The sequence below is a fragment of the Astatotilapia calliptera genome, chromosome 13 (assembly GCF_964374335.1).
Source record: "Astatotilapia calliptera chromosome 13, fAstCal68.1, whole genome shotgun sequence".
Taxonomy (NCBI): domain Eukaryota; kingdom Metazoa; phylum Chordata; class Actinopteri; order Cichliformes; family Cichlidae; genus Astatotilapia; species Astatotilapia calliptera.
This window is the reverse complement of record NC_137434.1, coordinates 33,968,570-33,989,895: the sequence shown is the minus strand read 5'-3', so window position 1 is coordinate 33,989,895 and position 21,326 is coordinate 33,968,570. Positions and strand designations below refer to the sequence as shown.

Here is a 21,326-nt window from a genome sequence, read left to right as displayed (position 1 = left end):
TGTCTTGCCACAAAGAGAGTACAGCAGTAGAGTTACAGTACATATTCAGACTTACTGTGGCCAACTGTCCAACACAGGGCTGTACAATACGTCGCTTCTGTTGAGATGACCAGTGCGATCAGATAAAAGGTCAGTACAAGTAAACCTGTGATGAGAGCTTTGTTTTCCCAAGTGCATGAAACGTGCCTACTTTTTACAAAGCGTACATATTTCCACAAACTTTATGATGCCACTAAAACGAAAGCACCTTTATCAATAAAGTAAACCCAAAATAATTCCTGGCCAGTCTTCTCTGTCTTAACACGTATCCAATGTTACATTTGATTGACTTCAGTTAGACGATGCCTGTTTTGCTATGTAACCAATCACGCTCTTTATTCAGAAGATCACTTAGAAGTTCTATGGAAATACATACAGCAGATTATAAGCAAAGGTGAGGGAAGAGTAAAAGTAGGCAAGTCTGCTGCTTTGTCTCCAACCATTACAGTGATCCACCACAACTGAGAACAGCTTTAGATGGATATAAGTCACCTGCTGCTAATATTAAGAATGAATCAGATAAAAATGGTCTTTCCTGTGGGGAATATTTGTCTTTATGTTGAGATGCATAAAAATGAAAAAGTATCAGAAATGCAAAACTAAAGGACAAACAATGAACATGCTGACAAGTGGAAATTTAAGGCTCCTTAAAGGATTTTTGATATCTTACGTTGACAAAATAAAACTTGACTGAATGTGTGACTGTGGCTTGTAGCAAAGAGTACTTGGAGTTTTTAAAAAAAGCATCAAGTAAATACTCAGTAAAGGTTTTGTGTCACCAAAAAGGAAATGCATTAAGCTGATCCTGATTAATGAATCTTTATTCTTTTCTCTGGGTGGAAAGCAGAAGGTTGACGAGTGCCTTTGTTCGTGGGCACTGGCTCTCTTTGTGGCATGACCTCGCAGCACCCAGTGAGGGTTATCAAACAGGGTGTTCAGAGACACCCACAAACCTTCAACAGAGTATGACTTGATCGTAATGCAGCCAGGGTTTTCAGAGGAAGATCCTGCACAAAGAGGCCCTACACACCATGGAAATTGTCATTTTAGGCAACAAACCATTTCATTATCAAATCAAACAGAAAGTTACATACAGAACTGAGGTCAACATTCGCCCAGCTTACATAATCGAATCTTTAGTATCAGAAGAGCTGAGATGCATTTTCTCTAAACACCGGGTCTCTGTGGCTTTTAAACACCAAAACACGCTGCACCAAAAACTGGTCCACCCCAAGGATCGGGTCCCCCGACACAAACAGAGTAACATAGTGTACGCTGTTAAGTGCAGGAGGATTGCCAGGATTTATACATCGGAGAAACCAAACAACCTCTGGCTACAACACAGCAGAGCCACCTCGTCAGGCCAGGACTCTGCAGTCTATTCACACCTACAGGCCAGTGGACACTCTTTCAATGATGAGCATGTTCACATCCTGGACAGGGAGGAACGCTGGTTTGAGGGCAGAGTCAAGGAGGCCATTTACGTGAAAAGGGAAAGACCATCTCTGAGGTTACATCTGTCATCATCTTACAAAGCTGTGATTGCAGCCATTTCCAAACTCTGAATGGTAGTTGTTTAATAAACAACTAGAACCAGATAATTATCAGAGAAAATCCACTTGCATCAGTCCCTTCATCCAACTTCAAATTACTCAAATGCCCAAGGCCCTTTGAGGTGATGGTAGTGGTGGATGTTGATTATGAGGTTGTGCAAATTGACAAAGGCAGAGCAATGCAGATTTACCACCTCAACCTGACCCTCCTAAAAGCATAGAGGTAGGCGGAGCTTGACTCTCTGCTGAGCTAGGTGAATAACTGAAAAGGCAGTGGCGTATTAGAGCCATCTTCACCTGTAAATATTGGAAACGAAGTATTTGACAAGACATTGTTGCCTGTCTATTATTACTAAGACTAAATTAACATCTGAACTCCACAAACAGCAATTCCCTAAGACTGCGGCCTGGACTGTGTTTATACCATAGGAATGCCCCTCCAGACTGCTGCAGGGGTTTCTTAAAAACTTAAAGACTAGCTAAAAATAGGCTAATTTATCAGACAAATCTCCATTACATAGCAGACTCTTTTTCCTGGCAATCATACACATCTGTCTGTATAGCATGCTGCTGGTAGGGACCCTGTTTTCCCTCAGCTACCTGAACTGCAGAGACAGAGGGCCAAAGAACTGCAGTTCCACATGTGCTACCTATCATTCATCTATTTTTGTCATCGTTAACGACTCTATTAGTTAATCTTAAAAAAAGAACATAATAATAACACACTCAATATGTTAAACTTTGACTTCTTCTGAAAGAGAACCAGCAAAGAATTAGTTTAGTAGTAATGTTTCCTTACCCGATGTGTGTAATCGCCACAGATACCCTTGAATAAACGAAAAAAGTTGAATTAGAAAGAGATCGTTAGAGTATCAGAAAACTGATCTGAATGGCATAAAGAGCCATAACCCTAACCCTAGCCCTTTCACACGGTGAGTGTAGTTTAGTCTATGGAAACTGTGTTGAGTTCTGTAGCTCAAGAAGAGTTTTCCCAAATGTGATAGCATACACCTTGATGGTGTCATAATGTTGCCCTCTGAGGCTGACACACTGCTTACATTACTGCTACCACACACTGTAGAGATATGCTAGTTAAAGCTGATAAGCTCTGTGCTATCTTGCCCTGATTCTAAAAAACAACATGATGGAAGCCATAAGCAGACATTTACTCTTTCAAATGTGGACTCCAGAAATCAGTGGCCCGTCTTTTATATACAATCTATGCTTCTGATGCTTTAATTAAATGGTGTGAGTACTTCTTTCATCAAATAAAGGGTAGTACACTCACCAGCCATAATAAAAGAAAAACATGAAAAATAAAAATCTCACCTTCTCCCCTTTAGGTCCAGGTTCCCCCTGGACAGCAAAAGAACACAAGTAAAGAAAAGAGGAGTTGGTTACAAAGGTAGCAAAGAGCTGAGCAGTGCGTAATCAGAGGACTGACATCAGGTCTCAGATACTTACTGGGTGTCCTTTAGGACCACGCTGTCCCTGAAAGACACCAGGAAAACACTTTGTCTTAAATATGACCTAGGCATTGATTAGCTGCTGCAAGGTGTGAAAGACTTAACATGAGTGAAAATCATTTTCTCAGAATAATCAATCAAACTGAAAAATGGACTGTTCTAACTTCTTGTTAGGAACGAACCCACTCAGGTTAACTTCCCACTAAGGCCTGGATGTGACCTGCACAAGTAGCTGTCAGATCTCAGCAACTGGTTTATTAAAGAACTCAGGAAGAGGGGCACAAATCCATCCATCCAGTCTATCCCAACTTTATATTCACTGTGTTTTTAATTTGTTAAAGAACGACTTTGTTGCACAGGGCTGCTCCACTTGCCCTGTGGGGGGTCTCTGTCTTTTAAACTTGGGTTCTCTACCAGAGACTTAGGATCTTGAGGGTCCTGGGCAGTATCTTTGGTGTTCCTAGGACTAGGTTCCTGCGACTGCCATTCCTGGGATCTGCTTTAGCCACTCTTCTATTTTTGCCATCACTGCCCTGAGTGCTCTGATTACCACAGGGACCACTCCACATCTTTTCTCTCAGCTCTTGGTATTTTTTAATCTTCACATCTTCCTTCTTCCCGATGTCGCTATCACTTGGTATAGCTACATCTAACGCTACAGCTGTCTTCCTCTGCTTGAACTTGGCCTGTCTGTATCTGAAAGTCCCACTGGATCTTAGCTGGGTCATTTTCAACCATCCTAAAGGCCATATCCCACTGGATAATTGGATACGACCTTGGGACTTCCAGGCCATAATCATCACAGATCTCCCTGTGTACTACGACAGCCACTTGCTCATGGCACGTATAACCTGCCAGCTAGCATCTTGCACTATTCTGCTGTGTGCTGGAATATCTCAGGGAACAGTCTGTGCAGCCTGAACCTGGTAGACCCCAGCCTCTATCAATCTTGTGCTTAAAGCTTGTTCCTGTGCTGCCATGATTAGTGTTTCTGTGCTGTTTTTCAGTCCAACTTTGTCCAGCCATACAAAGTGGGAAGAATGTTGTTTCCCCTAACATTCCCAGATAGTTTCACAATTGTCTATGAAACCTACATTGTTTTTAAGGAGAAAACTGGCTGCTCCTGTCTGCATGCCAAATATCCTCGGCCAAGACACTAACCCCAATTTGCTCTCTGATGTTGTTTATCTTATCTATTTTAATTCTGTTTTATTTGATTATATTATCCCTCTGTTCAGCACTTTGGCCCACACTTGATGTCTTTTAAATGTGCTATCTAAATAAAGCTCACTTGACTTGATGCAACAATCAGAGAGTGTGTGAATGACAGATTGAAAACACTTACATTTAAAAATTATAGAAAAACGTGCTTGTGTAAATGGGTGAATGAGGCAGGTTGTGTAAAGAACTTCAAGTGCTCAGATATAGTAGAAAAGCGTCATACAAAAATCAGGCCATTTGCATTACACCCCCCCCCCCCCTGTCCAATTGGGGGAGGGAAACAAAGAAAACTACAGAGTTTGACATTTTTTGCAAAGTTACACACCAGTTCATTATTAACCTTAAAACCTTTGACTGACATAACCCTGTGTCATATTTCTAAAAACAGAATTGCTAGTAGCCAGAGTTTTCCCTTGGCAGGTTGGTGATGGACTTTTGTTCCGGATACGGTTCCTGTTCCTACCCAACTGCTCGGGACGATCGGCTGGGAGAGAGCTAACGATGGCTAAAGGACAGCACAGAGGACGACAGCACAAGAACAGATCCTAAACACCAGATCCGTAGAGGCAAGAGTCTACTACAGCTGACAGGCCCAGGGTTGCAGACCTTGTTGCAGGATAGTTGTAGGATGGGACTGCATATGGACTTCCAGTCCCTAAGCCCCAGTGGGAGACACCACCAAAGGTGGTTAAGAACAACAGGGCGTCGAGTTCCACACAGTCAAGCCAACATATAGTGGAGGTTGACAAGGAGCAGAAGAATGCTGGGACAGATGTGTCTGTCCCAGCAGACAGCAACAAGCAATAAGAAGCACGGGAAATAGAGAAGTACCAGGTAGTTACGGGACAAGATTTTGTTTTTGTTCTGTTTGTGTACTTTTCATGTTATATTATAACGAGTGCTTGATTGGCACTATTTATGTTTATGACTTACCATGTCTCCCTTTGGTCCACTCTGTCCCTTTGTGGAGGCAAAACAATTAAATCAATCCAAACATATAACATCACTAAACTAAAAAATAATAATAAAGATGATGATGGCTGGTAGAATTTTTATTAATGACCAGTGAAGGAACTAAATTATTCAGTTCTTCCAGTTTGCAAAAGGAACTTAATGGTACTCACAGGCTTGCCATCTAACCCAATTGGACCCTGGGAGAGGAGAGGAGAAGACAGTACAACATTTAGATTGTGTTATAGTCCCTGACTCACAAAGATGCAATTTCTAACTTTTAGGAAATACACTGGCAATTAAATAAAGACTGTGTATCTTGCTCAGACATACAGATGGCAGTGCTGGTGGTAGTAGAAGGAAGGTGCTGTTACCAGTATGCTACTAGTTAAAACAGTTATTGGTCTGTGTTTACTGTGCTGAGCAGCACTCACAAAGTGGCAATCTAATCATGAGAAGATGGTAATATTTTGGTTTGATGTTCCATTTTATCTAAAGGAGTGCAGAAAATGTTTTTACATATTTTATATGAGTAAAATCGTCAATCACCAGCTAATTCATGAAGTATTATAGCCTAAAAACAACCCTGGCAAACAGGTGGTTATAGCTTACTGGAAATCCTGGAAATCCTCTTGTACCAGGTTGTCCCTAAAGAGATGAAAAAAAGAGAAAACCATGAGTGTTTAACATGCATCCGACAGTCTGACATAAAGCCTGGAAAAGTGTAGTTGAGAGTAGAACGGTTCCGCTATTTTTACGTATTTTGTAAATGGTGAATACACTGTGTGCGATTTCCTTCTGTGTACACGAGGAAATCAGATACTGAAAAATGTTCTGTCTCGCCTCAGGCCAGCAATGACTGTGAAGCTTCAAAATGTACCACATATTCATCCAACCCAGTGACATGACAAAATGACAGGACAGACGAGCTCTACAGAGGGTTGTGCGGTCAGCTGAGCGCACCATCCGCTCCGAGCTCCCTGACCTGCACTCAATCTACAGCAGGCGGTGCTGGACCAAGGCCAGGAAGATCGTGAAGGACCTCAGCCATCCCAACAACAGACTGTTCTCTCTGTTGAGGTCAGGAAAGCGATTCCGCTCCCTGAAGACCAACACAGAGAGACTGAGGAGGAGCTTCTTCCCGCAGGCGATACGGTCTCTCAATCACACCACCACACAGTACTGACCCACACATATGGTTCTTACACACACACTGGACTTTCTGGACTTTGGTTTTGCACAACACTGGTCACTATATTCTTCATTTCCGGTTAATACTTGTACAGCTGCTGTTATTGTGTATATATTTATTTATATTTAGATTTCTTCATACATTCTTATATAGTTCTATATTGTGTATTTTGTTGTACAGTTATTTTATTTTCAACTTTAATTTATATATTTATCTTTATCTTATTCTTTCCCAGTTAAATTTACCCTTCATTCTAATTTGTGTTGTACAGTTATTTCATTTTTAACCTTAATTTATATTTTATTCCTTCCTAGTTAAATTTACCCTTTTTAATTTTTCATATTTATTTCCTTTCTTATTCATAGCCTTTTCCTTTTTTGTTTTCTTTAGGTCACGAGCAGTTGTCCAAGCATTTCACTACATATCGTACTGTGTATGACTGTGTACGTGACAAATAAAAATTTGAATTTGATTTGAATTTGAAAATGCTAAAGATGCTGAAGCATTTGTTTTGCCTCGGGTTGCATAACCTCCTGTTTTCCTCAGCGCTCTGTTTTTTGTTCACAACTGTAATGTGTTTGCGACTGACTCTTCTTGGATTCTCCTGTGCAGAGTCTCTTCTGCAGCCTGTTATTTATTAGAAATGCCTATTACAATACAGGAAAAGTGGGCATACAAAAGGATAGACTATAATAATGAACACTAAGAAAAACAGATGCTTAGGCTGGCTAGTTGCCCTCCTGTAAACTATAAACGGGGAGAAACATTCAACTCGTGCTGTCACCTGAGAATTTTGGTCAAAACAAGAGAAACCAGTATGACTGGATAACTAGCCGTGAGCCCAGCTGGACAAGGATGGAGCGTCCAGCTTTGTTCCCTGATAAAATAACGATGACTAGTGATCCAGTCTAACTTAACTTCCAATGCAATCGTTTACACATGCACTCTGCAATTATATAACAATATTCTGTCATGGAGCAGTGACTCAGTCTTGAATAAAGACAATTTGGCCGAGCCAACATAAATCCGTGCTCAGTACTCCACAAACCTGAAAAGTAAGGAGTTGTCTAATTTAATTAATAGAGCTGAAAAGTCTGTTGGTGTCCACAAAACTGATGTGATGAGTTCTACAACAGTGGTAGCTAATAAAGACATTTGCTGCATAGACAAGCAGACGTGATTAAAGGTAAAAGGGTTCGTAGTTCTAGGGAGAGACACTTACAGGAGGTCCTCTTGGTCCAATGATAGACAGGCCAGGCTCACCTGGTGCTCCCTATGAACAGACAGAAAGACAGGAAAAGGGATTCCTTCCTCTAGCACTCACATCTATAAATATTATCAGAGGGATTCAACAAAAAGGTAAATGGCTACAGCAATTCATCACATACAATGTTTAAATGTTTAAAGAAATGTAAAGCTGATGTGACACCAATGTCTGGTTACTTGGGGTTTAAATTCTAAGCTGGTTTAAATTTGGTGATAGTGGGTAAACACCAGTGGCTACTGAACTAACTCCTGATCCTTGTTTAACCTCCTAAGACCCGAACTCTTCCACGGCATGCATTTTTAATTTCTCTTTGATATTTGGGCTGATTGGGACCTGATGAATGTAAAAACAAAGAATTAGCAGATTTATTTTTTTTTACCTAATTTTTGTTTCTAACAAAAATGAGAGCCACTTAAATTTCGATAGAACAGTAGCAGTATAATGTCCTTGTAAGTGGATATCAGGCCCTTGCAGAGCAAAATTGAGTATTTTGGTCTAAATAACCCAAAATGTGATGTCCACATATGTGGACGCCAGGTCCTAGGAGGTTAAGGGTTCTATAAATGATTAGACTTAATGGAAGAATGTTATTAAAATGTGCAGTAATGCATGAAGCGCAACCTCTTGTTTCTTCATATTTTGCTAGGAAAATGGAAGATACTTGCAATTACGTATTGAACTACTGTCTCTTGGACAACCTTCTTCCTTCTAATTTCTTTGAATAGCATTCAGGAATAGTTCTCCACACATTGCTTAACTCTGGTTCTGGTTCATTTGCTGCTTTTTGTTCTGTTCTCTGTCACTCTGCCACTGATCATGTTCCATTGTGTTTTTTTCTATTTAGAAAAGCATTTGCAGTGTGGGATTACTGTCACTGTCATGGTCCTGGGTCTTTGATCCAGTGTTTTTATTCTGCACTCTTTATTTGCTCCTTTGGTTTTAAGAAATGTTTACATTCATGTGTGAGTGAAGCGCTGCTGAGGATCTCCTTAATCCCACTAGCCCGTCTTCCATGGAGGACGGAGAGTCTGGGGACGACAGGGACAACTCGTCTATCTCCGAGGGTTAGGTCACTGCGGTAAACAAAGAACGAGACTGCAGACACAAGCGGTGGAAATGCGCTTCCTACGAAGGGTGGCTGGCCTCTCCCTTAGAGATGGGGCAAGGAGATTGGCCATCTAGGAGGGGTTCTGAGTAGTTGGAAGCTAAACACAGAGCACCTGTATAAAAAAGCCCAAAGCCGACTGTACTTCCTCAGGAGGCTGAGGTCTTTTAACATCTGCAGGAAGCTCCTGAGGATGTTTTACCAGTCAGTGGTTGCTGGAGTACTTTTCTATGCTGTGGTGTGCTGGGGGAGCAGCACAGCAAAGAGGGACTCATCCAGGCTGGAGAAACTGATCAGGAAGGCTAGCTCTGTGGTCGGCATGAAGCTGGACACTCTGGTGACAGTGGCAGAGAAAAGGACATTAAAGAAACTGCTGGACATTATGAACAATGCTGGGCATCCTCTGCACACGGCCATAAACAATCAGAAGAGTCTGTTCAGTGACAGGTTGCTTCTCCCCAAGACAAGAACTAACAGACTTAAAAACTCCTTTGTCCCACACGCCATCAGACTGTTTAACTCCTCTCTGGAGGGGAGAGGGAGGGGAAACAGGAGGACAAAGGAGGGGGGAACAACTAAGCTGTAGTGCCTCTTCACCTCACTGTGCAATACCTTGTGCAATACTTTTTGTAAATAGTCAACAGTGCAATAGACTCAATACTTGAAATGTGCAATTCACTTGTATTTTTATTTTTTATTCCTATTTATTCTATTTATCCCCTTTGTATATTTTATTTATATTTGTCTCTGTATTTATATGTGTGTGTGTGTGTGTGTGTGTGTGTGTGTGTGTGTGTGTGTATATATATAACAATTCTGTAACTGTAACTTCGGTCGTTGCTGTGCTTTTTTGGAAGTCGAATTTCCCAGAGGAACCCACCCGAGGGATTAATAAAGTTCTATCCTATCCTATCCTAAAGCTGTGATTTTGAGATTAATTCTGTCTGCTGAGTCCTGCATCTGGGTTCACTCTCTATTTGCCACAAAACTGTTCAATGACATGGGACATATAAATATAAAATGGTTGCCAATCGTACGCATTCCCGATGGTTAAATCAAAAACTGATTGAACTTTTTTGTGTTGAATAATTATATCAATATAATGCCCACTGATATCAGTTATATCAATGGACAGCACGATGGCACGGTGGGAAGCACTGTTGCCTCACAGCAAGAAGGTCCTGAGTTCAATTCCACCATCAGGCCGGGGTCTTTCTGTGTGGAGTTTGCATGTTCTCCCCGTGTTTGCATGGGTTCTCCCCGGGTACTCCGGCTTCCCCCCATAGTGCAGAGACATGCATGTGTTTTACAGATAGCTCTAGATAATTACTGTTGTAGCTCAACTTTTTAACATATTAGAAAACACTTTACATCCTGCGGCGGTCTATCCTTCAAGCGTAGTGTCTTGGCTGTTCCTAGGAGTGCGCTCTTCTAGACAGAGAACTTGGATGTTGCTCCTGGGATCTGCTGGAGCCACTCGCCTACCTTGGGATTCACTGCGCCAAGCGCTGCGATTACCACTTGGACCACCGTTACCTTCACCCTCCACACCTTCTCCAGCTCTTCTCTGAGCCCTTGGTATTTCTCCAGCTTCTCGTGTTCATTCTTCTTGATTTTGCTGTCACTCGGAACTGCTACATTGATCACTATCACATACGTCTTCCTCCGTCTACCACCACTTTGTCCAGTTGGTTAGCCATCACCATTTTGTCCGTCTGTATCTGGAAGTCCCACAGAATCTTAACTCAGTTGTTCGCCACCTTCCTTGGGGGCGTCTCCCATTTTGACCTCAGGACTTCCAGGCCACACTCGGCACAGATGTTCCTGTACACTATGCCGGCCACTTGGTTATGGCGTTCCATGTATGCCCTGCCTGCTAGCATCTTACACCCTGCTGTTATGTGCTGGATTGTCTCAGGAGCATCTTTACACAGCCTGCACCTGGGGTCCTGCCTGGTGTGATAGACCCCAGCCTCTATGGATCTTGTGCTCAGAGCTTGTTCCTGTGCTGCCATGATTAGTGCTTCCGTGCTGTCTTTCAATCCAGCCACTGGTAGGATTTCTGGATGTCAGCCACCTCCTCTATCTGCCGGTGGTACATACCATGCAGGGGCCTGTCCTTCCATGGCAGAGAGGCGCCTCCTCTTCCTCGGGTTTGTGCTGCCTGAGGTATTCACTGAGCACGCAGTTAGCCGGGGCAGTCTTCCTGATATACTCATGGATGTTTGTTGTCTCATCCTGGACAGTGGCTCTGACGCTCACTAGGCCCCGGCCTCCTTCCTTTCACTTAGCGTACAGCCTCAGGGTGCTGGATTTTGGGTGAAACTCTCTACGTATGGTCAGGAGGAGATAGAAGAATCAAGACGAGGGTCTTGATGTCAGTGGCTTCTATCTCCTCCTTTAGCCAGCTTATTGTCCCAGCAGGGTACCTGATCACGGGCAGGGCGTAGGTGTTGATAGCCCGGATCTTGTTCTTACCGTTCAGCTGACTCCTCAGGACTTGCCTCTGCAGGTACTTGGTGGTTACAGCTTTTCTAGTGACCTCTTCATGGTTGCCATTTGCCTGTGTCATTCCCAGGTAGTTGTAGCTGTCCTCTATGTCTGCAGTATTGCCTTCTGGTAGTGCAATCCCCTTCCCTCTTTTCGTTACCATCTGTCTACACTTCTCCAGTCCGAACGACATTCCGATGTCGCTGCTGTACATCCTGGTGGTGTGGATCAGTGAATCGATGTCTTGTTCACTCTTGGCAAACAGCTTAATGTATGACAACTGCTCCATTCCATAGTTGGTATCCGTAGCCAGTCTTATCAATGATCTCACCAAAGGGGTCCATGTCTATGCAGAACAGCAGTGGAGACAGAGCATCTCCTTGGTAGATCCCTCAATTGATGTTTACTTGTGGTGTTGGCCTCTAGTTAGGACTGGGCAACATATTGAGTTTTTAAATACATCGATATATTTTTATACGAGATATGAGATGTGACAATATCGTTTATATCGATATAGTCTATGTTACGTTATAATGCCTCTCTTTCGTCCACTTTTGTCTCTACGCAACGTTACTCTGCCTCGCCTCTCTCCTTCACTGAACACAACTTCCCCTCGCCCATCGCTTCACCTGCAGGCAACGACAAGATGGACACGCCAACTATCAAAGAGGAGCTGGTCGGTAAAAACTAAACATTTGGACATTGCTATTTTAGTGCTGGTAGCAGTGATCTCGTTAAAATGATGTTAACGCCATAACTGCATTAACACGGCAAATCTCCGTTGACGAGTTACCGCGGATCACCCCGTGCGTGGGGCTGGACGGCGTCAACGGGTTAACGAGCTAACTGGGCTAACATGTTGACGCCATCTAAAATCCTTTCATTGTCTCAAAACTCGACGGTGCACCTTATGTATGAATTCTGGTTGTGCTTACTGACCGCGAACCGATTTTCTGTGGTACACGGCGCTCAGCAATCTGTCAAAAAATGTTTTTGGACGACTTTGCTAAGCTACAAAGCCGCACCGCTTGATGGATTGTTGGAGCATTACGGCTACCGTAGTCAGGAGCCTCGCGGAGTGATACGCATGGGCTTCAATGTAATATTACCGTATTGTGTGCGTAAGGACCACATATGGCACTTATTAAGAGACATGGTTACAAAGAGGATTTCAAACTCAGTCACACAGTAGAACTTGGGAACAGAGCAGCTGCAAATCTGTCTTTGTTATTATGCTCAGTGTCTTTTTAGTTTACATCTTGACTGCACAATTGTGAGCAGTTTGTTATGCACAAAAACAACATTGTTTTATTTTATTTATGGAGCATTATTATTTAATAAAAAATGATAATTTATTTCCGAGTAATTCTTTTTATTTACATCTACGCTGTACGTTAATAAAAGTGCCTGTGTGAGATCTGGGACACAGCTTTGACTAAAAACGCTCTTTTTGTTCTTACTTTATGGTTTTAAAAAATATTGAGATATATATCGTATATCACCATCCAGCTAAGGAATATCGAGATATGAATTTTGGGCCAGCCCTACCTCTAGTGTTGTTCACCGAATCCCCATTGCATTACTGATGAAGGCTCTTATTGTCCTGTGGATCTTGTGCAGTTCATAGGCAGGTTATTGGTCGGGAGTTGGATGGAACTGGTCCCTTCTGCGTGTCTCTCATAAACTAGCAGCTGGTTCATTTGTGCTCCCAGTGGCTCATGGAGTACCGTCAGCTTCTTCAGCCAGTAGTCATGAATCATGTCAGGGTCTAATGCTGTCCAACTTTTCATACCCTTTCTTGGATGTCTGCCACTGTGGTCCCTACTGGACTATTCAGGGAGTTTACTGTGGTCTCTTAGATTCACTAGCCACTGTGGATTGTCGTTATAGATTGGGTCCTTCTCCCATATGCTCTTCCAGTATTGCTCCGTCTCCAGCCTTGGTGGTGCTGTTCTCATATTGTTCCCTGCCACTGAGAGTACACCTTAGATTGTTCTGTGGAGTCGACCTGGTTTCTCCCCCTGCCTTCTAGCTCTCTAGTGTACCTCTTCAAGTGGCTGGACAAGGCTGTGAGTCTTTCCTTGGCAGTTTCCAAGGACTCTGTACTTCTTAGGTACCTTTTCTTTATTACACCTTTCTGTAGCTTCAAAAGTTTGCTAACTTCTCTCCATGCTACCTTGATCTTGGCCTCTAGTCTCCTTCTCCATGGAGGAAACAGCTCCATGTGGCTTTTCATCTTGTAACCAAGCATCTTACAGACCACTGCTACCGTGGTGTTGATTAGCTGATTGGATGGTCGCAGTTGGTATCGTCCTTAGTGCTGTGTTTACATCTTCTAGTAAATCTTCAGAGGGTACTTCACGTTTTACCAGAAGGTAAAAGTAATGATTGAAAAAGAGGGTTCGTTTAATTTGAGGTTGTTGTCTGTTGCTTCCTTGGTGTGCTCCCGCTTTGGTAAGTCAGAGAATTTCATTTGTACAGATGAGAAGTCACAGGTTAGGGTTTGAATTTCAACCAAAACCAGGACCCACTTGGAGAAAACAAAACCAATTGTTGTTCACAAGCAGACACATAGAATATGGATCTTATTTCATCCTAAATAAACTTTTTTTTAATCCCACAAAGATCACTTTCCATCAGCTGTGGCTTTAAGAGATTACATGCAGTAATGTCTGCATGTATAATTTTGGTATTCCTTCATTCTGTTTGTCCTGACAGCTACGGGAAGAGACGAAACACAGATCATTACCTACTGAAGCGTATTCTCAGCCTACAAAGATAAATATTTTGCACTGTGATCCATAAAGTAGCCACATTGTCTGCTCCTCCGCACTTTATGGATCCTGATGATCAGGTTACAATTTTTGTAAGGCAATCCAAGGCTAAAATTATATTTTAATGACTGACTATTTAAAAAATGTATTGGCTAACAACCACATTTGACTCTCTGGTATGTGTTGTTGCTTTTCCCCTTTGTTACACATTTCAGCCAAGAATTCAGAGTGATGAGAACAAATCTGTATTTGTATATGCATCTGACAGATTGGAAGATTTTGCTTGTTGACACTCTCCCTCTTTAGAGACTGTGTGTTTAATGTGTGTTTAACCCTACAGACTTATAGCAGTTGGAATAATGGTCACCAGTCTGGCATTTGTTCTTCTCTTCTCCAATATAATATAAATAACATAATAATAGAAATATTTTGGGTAATAACTATTAAATCTTCTACTTCTGCTGAGTGAACAGCATTTTAAATAAATTGTGTAGTGTCCATCATAGTACAGAATACAACATTCAGGAGCAGAGAACAAACTCAGACTGCTGCATTGACCCTCGTGGACACGGATCACCTGTTCTACCAAGTGAGCTAATTTAGCACCCTAGAATTTTGTCATGTACTCTGCCGTTGCCTGTGTAAAGGTCTCCCCAGTTGGGGGACAGACTTAGGAGTCTTAAATTAGACTTTTCAGATGCCTGCGTAACAAATTGTTACTTTGGTGTTTCAGAGTGTAAAGACTTCAGGTGACCTAACTGGGGTGGGAAACCATTTACAGACCCACATGCTGTTGAAAAATAGAGATCCAAATCCCATCCCTGTTCATACAATGAAGTGCACAGTTATGCACCTCTAACCACTACTTCCACCACCCATTGAGTCACACCTTAGCCAAGTCTATTTATATTTCACTGCAATCGGGCCGTGTTAATCACAGATGAGCAAAGTCAAAGAAGTCAAAAGTAAAAATAGAATTTCAGGATTAAGCTCCAACATTTAGTTAAAGTTTAATCAAGTTATTTTTTTAACTGTGCTAAATAACTACATTTGTATATGGACCATCTAATGGCATGTGTTCCTAAACTTACCTTCTCCCCTGCGTGTCCTTTTAAGCCCTGGGATCAGACACAGCAGACACAGTCACATGCAAGTAGGTGTGTAGAGGGGGGAGAGACACAAGAAGGGAGAGAGAGAGCGAGAGAGAGAGGGAGAGAGGGAGAGGAACCAGTGTTAGATACATGGAGAGGGCTCGGGACATGCAGCATCTTTAGGACTAGTGACGGAGGTGGTGATGGTGAAAGAGCTAAAGGGAACTACTGTATATGTAAATCAAATGGAGGAAGGTGATATATATGGCTTTCCTGAGAACAGGAAGGGTAATTAACACTGCCCCAAAATCACTGTCTGCCCTCTTCCACCCCTGGAAGCCATCGCCAGCTCCTCTCTCAGGAAAACAGGAGCATCATAGGTGAGCACTACACCGCGCCCACCACCTGTTTGACCCGCTGCCCTCGGGTTTGTGAGTTTGGAGGTCCCACACCTCCAAACTCACAAACAGCCTCTTGACAGGCCTTTCTCTTATTTCTGCATGAATTTGTCTTGTTTTGCATTTATCCCCATTGACTGTATATATTACTCCTGTTTGCTAATTATTCCAACTGTTTATATCAACTATTTATATCTTATTCTGGCACAGTTGGTATGAAGCACCCACAATAATTTCATTGTTCATGTACTACGACAATAACGGGCTGTTGTATTTTGTGTGTGTGTGTGTGTGTGTGTGTGTGTGTGTGTGTGTGTGTGTGTGTATACACTTAGTTTTTTCCATTTTGTATTATTTTCCAGGGTGAAGTGATTGCACAGCTTGCATTCAAAGTAATGTAATACATTCCATCACTGTCTGCTTTCCCTGTCAAATCTACAAATAAACAATCTCAGACAGTGCTGTCATAAAACTCCTGTCAATTAATATGTGCATCCATCCTTTACATTACTGCCTTGAGGCTGCTGTTGGCTACTATCATGTAGTATTTCTGCTAAATCATATCATTTCTGCTACATTATAGTATTGCTGCTACTATGCTACTTTTCTACTAAGTTATACTATTATATTATTGTGTATTAAGTTATAATTTGCACTGAAAGCTTATTTCATCTCATAGCAAAGTGTAGTTGTCTCTGTCGCTGATGGTTTGTCCATCTCCCGTTAACAGCGACTGGAGCTGGGCAAGCTGAGAGACCAGCAGTTGGTTTCTGGTGGTTTGCAAATGTGGATAAACCTCTGGCCTTTAATGGTGACATGAGGGGAGAACACAGTGGTCTGCTTTCACTGTTCTGACATCAGTTAGTAGCCAGGAGTCGTATGGAAACACAGCTAGCATTAGGAAGCAAACCAGCTTCAGTGATTTAGCTTTGTAACCGATGAGTGTCCTCTTGTTAATTACCTTGGCCAACATGTGTGATAAAGAGAGGATGGAGCGTGAAAAAGTTATTTAACTCCTTTATTATATAAGCAAGTAAACTTTTGACCATGATGGAGAGGGGACAGCAACTCTGACCATTCTAATAAAAGTCTAATAACTTATGCAAGTTGAGCAGGTGCAGGGTCAGATTAGCATCTATGAGAATGAATGAATGTGATGGGCTTAACCAGCTGTTTGCCAACACGCCACTTTCACTTTTTTACTCATATTTTAATCCCCCTGTTAACTCTGTCACACACTATTCAACCATTTTAATTCAGCTGATTGATTTATCTTACTTTTAATTGACTTTTTGAAAAATCAGGATGCAGACCTGTGTTTCTGATCTTACGAACAACTTTTCATAGATATGTGGTCGTCACAGAACACCCACCACACCATTTATAGAATATGATGGTGACCATTAAACAGAATGAGTTCAACCTTAAATATATGCTGTAAAGTGAATCCAGCTAACAATGATGGGAAACAGTTTTCTGCATAATAATTATTTTTACTTTTGATATTTTCTGCACAGTTTTCCAATAATGCGGTGCAAGAACACAGGGCTGTTGGAAAGCTATCACGCAAGCAATCTAAGCAGAAGGGGTTACATGCAGAGGATATGGGACCTATGTACCTAGTGTTATGGAAAACTTGGGTCCACTTGCTACGTTTGCAAAACCGTCTATCAGGAGCCTTGGTGTTAGTATTGACTCAGCTTTGACTTTGGATGCCCATGTAAAATCTCTGGTTCGCTCCTGTTTTTCTCACTTGAGAAACATTGCTAAGCTGAGTCCCATTGTATCGCGCTCCGAATTAGAAATTGTCATTCATGCATTTGTTTCATCTCGTCTGGACTATTGTAATTCTTTGTTTACTTGTTTATGTAAAGCCTCTTTGGAGCGTCTGCAAGTTGTTCAGAACGCTGCTGCAAAGCTTCTGACCAAGTCCTCCAAGTTTTCCCATGTCACACCCCTGCTGATTCAGCTGCACTGGCTCCCAGTTAAATTCAGAATCCAGTTTAAGGTTTTGACCTTGACTTTCAGGGCTCTGCATGGACAAGCACCAACATATATAAGTGAACTTTTACATCCATACATTCCCAGCAGGTCCCTGAGGTCATGTGACCAGGGCTTGCTTGCTGTCCAGCACACGTGGCTGAAAACAAAAGGCGACAAAGCTTTTGTAACTGTGGCCCCCAGACTGTGGAACTCTCTCCCTTTGAGCCTGAGATGTGTGGACTCAGTGATCGCTTTTAAAAAACAGCTAAAAACTCATCTTTTTAAACTTGCTTTTGGTTGATTTTTATTTTTAGGTTTTAGCTTCTGTGAAGCACTTTGTGATTTTTATCTTGAAAGGTGCTATATAAATAAAGTTTTACTTTACTATGGAATTCTCCACACCCAACGTCTCGACTAATGGCAAAACTAGTTTCTCAGTGTTCCAACATCTGGAAGAAACAACTGCTATCACAACTTGAAATTGATGAGGTAAAACAGCAACAGGGAGGCAGAACCTGAGGTCAGGGGGAGATATCATCATCCCCACACTCTAAGATTGGGTACCAAACTCAGTGCGAATGCATGAGCAGCTAATCTGAGAGATGGGATCATGGCTGAGCTTGAAACCTGGACCTTCCATGGTTGATTACCAAGACTACATGAAGTCCCCTCTGAACGTTTCCTCAAAGATGTGAATGCAGCATTACGGAAAATCCCTCCTTCGACTATTATGGTAACCAAACAGCTAATCAACACCACGACAGCAGTGATGACTGAGATGCTTAGCTATAAGACAAACAGCCGCAAGGAGCCGTACCCTCCATGGAGAAGGAGACTAGAGGCCAAGCTCAAGGCAGCACGGAGTTAAGTTAGTGTGTTTTCATTACGCTATCAGTACTCCTATTTAGACAAAGGATTTTAATGTTTCTTCCACCCTGGGTGGCTTGTAATTCAAAATGCTAGCAAAGGAACTTCAAGAAAACTTTGTTATCACAGTACTGATCATTTACTTCTGTATTAATGCATACTGTTCAAAATAACTGTAATCTAATCCTGTAACATTAATCCTTTTGCATTTGTGTTGTAAGAGCTTTTGAATGTAACTATCACTAGTGCTGGTGATGCATGAACCCAATTCACTCACCATTCTCCCAGGAATTCCCATACTTCCTTTGCCACCCTAATGTCCAATGCAAATTAAGAAGGAACAGGAGTCAATCAGATGTTCTATAGGGATACCATGGCATTCAGACTTATCGTCTCTGCAACTCTCTCATTTGCAAGGAACTATGCTAATCTCATTTTTTCACTGATGCGTTATAGAAACAACGGTTGGTTCATGTTAGTGAGACGAATGTTAGCACATTTATATCCTAATGGAAGCCAAAACTAGAAAAGAGAATAACAAATTTAAAAGAGCTTAAATGCTTTGTTCTGACATCAGTTAGTAGCCAGGAGTCGTATGGAAACACAGCTAGCATTACTGCTACAAAAGCTTTTAAAGTTTTTAATGTCATGGTATTCCTTTAAGGAAGATGATCATTTTTGTTATTCAGAATAACCAATTCAACATGCCATGCCCAAATTATGGGAGCAGAAAGAAGATCACTGTGAAAAACAATCACATAATTATCAAATAATCATGCCTCATTCAACACTGCAAAGTTCAAGATGAAAGACGATGGAAGAAAGTTGCAGTAATTTCTTATGTCATTAGAAGAAAGTTATTAGTAGCCCTGTTACTTTGTTACACTTTTCCATCTTATATCTCCAGACAGTGTTACGGTAAGGGCAGCGGGTTGAAAACCACCTGAGATAGGAAGTCATGATTGGGTGATTAGCCAGGTTTTAGCTTCAGATCAGGGCTTTGATTCCTAAATCTATTTTTACATGTGTATAGTATAAAGTCTGATTGTTCCAAGATGATAGTGTAGTTTATATTTACTAAATGTTCATCCAATGACATAAAGACACACTGTTGCCTTTTGCAGTCTAACCTAGGTGTTTGGGGTTTTTTTAATTTACCAAACTTTAACAAAAAAAAAAAAAATGTTTCTCTGACTTAGTTGTGAGCTGACAGCATGATTCTGCAACTATTCAATGCAATAATGCTTGTTAATAATTCCTGTTCAAGGTCCCGATTTAAATCAGGGCTTTGGGGAGAATCTGGCACCGCCAAAACTGCATTTAGTTTAATCTGGACCTGGAGTCTTTAAAGTGCCCAACATGATTATTTGCTGGAACCACAGAGTACAACATTCATTATAGTAAAGTGAGGTGAATTGGGTGTTTGGTAAAATCTCATCCAATTCTTATTCTTAATTTTTATTCTTATCTTATTCTTATTTTTATTTTCATGTCTATTTAAGTGTAATTTATGACAGTATGTTTGCACTGAAGCACCGCAGCACTTTCCTAATGTTGTAAACCTGCTCAACATTTGGCAATAAAACCCTTTCGCCGATCGTGGCTCAAGAGTTGGGAGTTCGCCTTGTAATCGGAAGGTTGCCGGTTCGAGCCCCGGCTCGGACAGTCTCAGTCGTTGTGTCCTTGGGCAAGACACTTCACCCGTTGCCTACTGGTGGTGGTCAGAGGGCGCCAGTGTCCGGCAGCCTCGCCTCTGTCAGTGCGCCCCAGGGTGGCTGTGGCTACAATGTAGCTTGCCATCAGCAGTGTGTGAATGGGTGGATGACTGGATATGTAAAGCACTTTGGGGTCCTTAGGGACTAGTAAAGCGCTATATAAATACAGGCCATTTACCATTTCTGATTCTGAATTCATTTTTTGCAAAGAGGGAAATGTGATTGCTGCAACGGTCATGTACACCCTGTTTCTGCCTTTCCTAGTCAGCTACATACACACTCACACTTGCATATATACTAACAGAAAACACATGCTTGCATGTACATACTTCCATATGTGTATGACACATTAAAAGTAAGCTTTGCGCTGGAGAATGGACGTTTTAATCAAAAAGACCAAGAGCTGGACAGGTGCGCAATCACAGCACACAGTGTTACAAATGGATACTGTTAGGGTGTGTGTGCTATTCAACTGCTGTACTGACATCTCTGAAACTTTTCATCATATAAGTGATAAAAACTGCAAAGTTCACTGCAATAGTACATCTATACTGGTGTATTTGTATTCCAGGTTCTGTAAGGATGTGCACAAGTTGGTAGTCTAACCTTTTCAAATCCTGATTTCTGGGAAACAGTCCTTTAAAGACTATTTAAAGACTATTAAGATAACGGTGTGTTATTATCTTGATTTTCATTAAAGTTTCATTAAACTGTGACAAAATCAACAAGCAACAACAAGTAGTAATTTGCACATTTCATTCTGAACTAGCAGCTGAGATGTTAATACTCCACCACTCGCACATCAATACTATGCATGAGGACACACAAAGAGACAGGTTAAAACAAGTTACCGGAAAGCCTGCTCGTCCAGGAGGACCCTGAAAAAAGCACGAGACAAAATTAGTATGACAAGAAGAGTACATTTTACAGACAAAATTAACATAATGAAAGACACCTGCACTTAATCAGGCCAGAATAAAATCAGTAGTAATGACTGGAGGGGCTGTTTACTACCTTACGGCAAGGGAATCGTTTATTTTGGCCTGTTCACTGACAGCACAAAGTATCCTGCTGATGCACTAACATCACAACATTCAATGAATTAAAAAAAAAAGTTTAACTGTTTGAACATAAGTTTTAATGTAAAACAACAGTTTTCACCACATAGCCTCATGCAAGGGTTGTTTTTGGAAGAACTTGTAGTTTCCATGCTT

At 41.6% G+C, this 21,326-nt stretch overlaps 1 protein-coding gene across 9 annotated transcripts in view; it reads right to left on the bottom strand.

Moving 5' to 3' along the window:
* The window catches only part of LOC113035317 (collagen, type XIII, alpha 1), a 69,360-nt gene extending 48,310 nt beyond the window's left edge, over window positions 1-21,050 (bottom strand). For 2 of the 9 annotated variants that reach the window (XM_080288121.1, XM_080288122.1), the window contains exons 1-11: window positions 20,964-21,050; window positions 18,675-18,710; window positions 15,150-15,176; window positions 7,645-7,695; window positions 5,843-5,878; window positions 5,404-5,430; window positions 5,213-5,239; window positions 3,057-3,083; window positions 2,922-2,948; window positions 2,392-2,418; window positions 993-1,061 (exon numbers count right to left, since the gene is read on the bottom strand). In XM_080288121.1, the coding sequence (XP_080144247.1) occupies window positions 993-1,061; window positions 2,392-2,418; window positions 2,922-2,948; window positions 3,057-3,083; window positions 5,213-5,239; window positions 5,404-5,430; window positions 5,843-5,878; window positions 7,645-7,695; window positions 15,150-15,176; window positions 18,675-18,710; window positions 20,964-21,035 (426 nt within the window). In that variant the 5' untranslated portion in view covers window positions 21,036-21,050. Of the gene's footprint in view, window positions 1-55; window positions 98-992; window positions 1,062-2,391; window positions 2,419-2,921; window positions 2,949-3,056; window positions 3,084-5,212; window positions 5,240-5,403; window positions 5,431-5,842; window positions 5,879-7,644; window positions 7,696-15,149; window positions 15,177-18,674; window positions 18,711-20,963 lie in introns of all 9 variants that reach the window. The other 7 variants (XM_026190811.2, XM_026190812.2, XM_026190808.2 and 4 more) reach the window with 5 other exon arrangements.
* Between the last annotated feature and the right edge of the window lie 276 nt (window positions 21,051-21,326).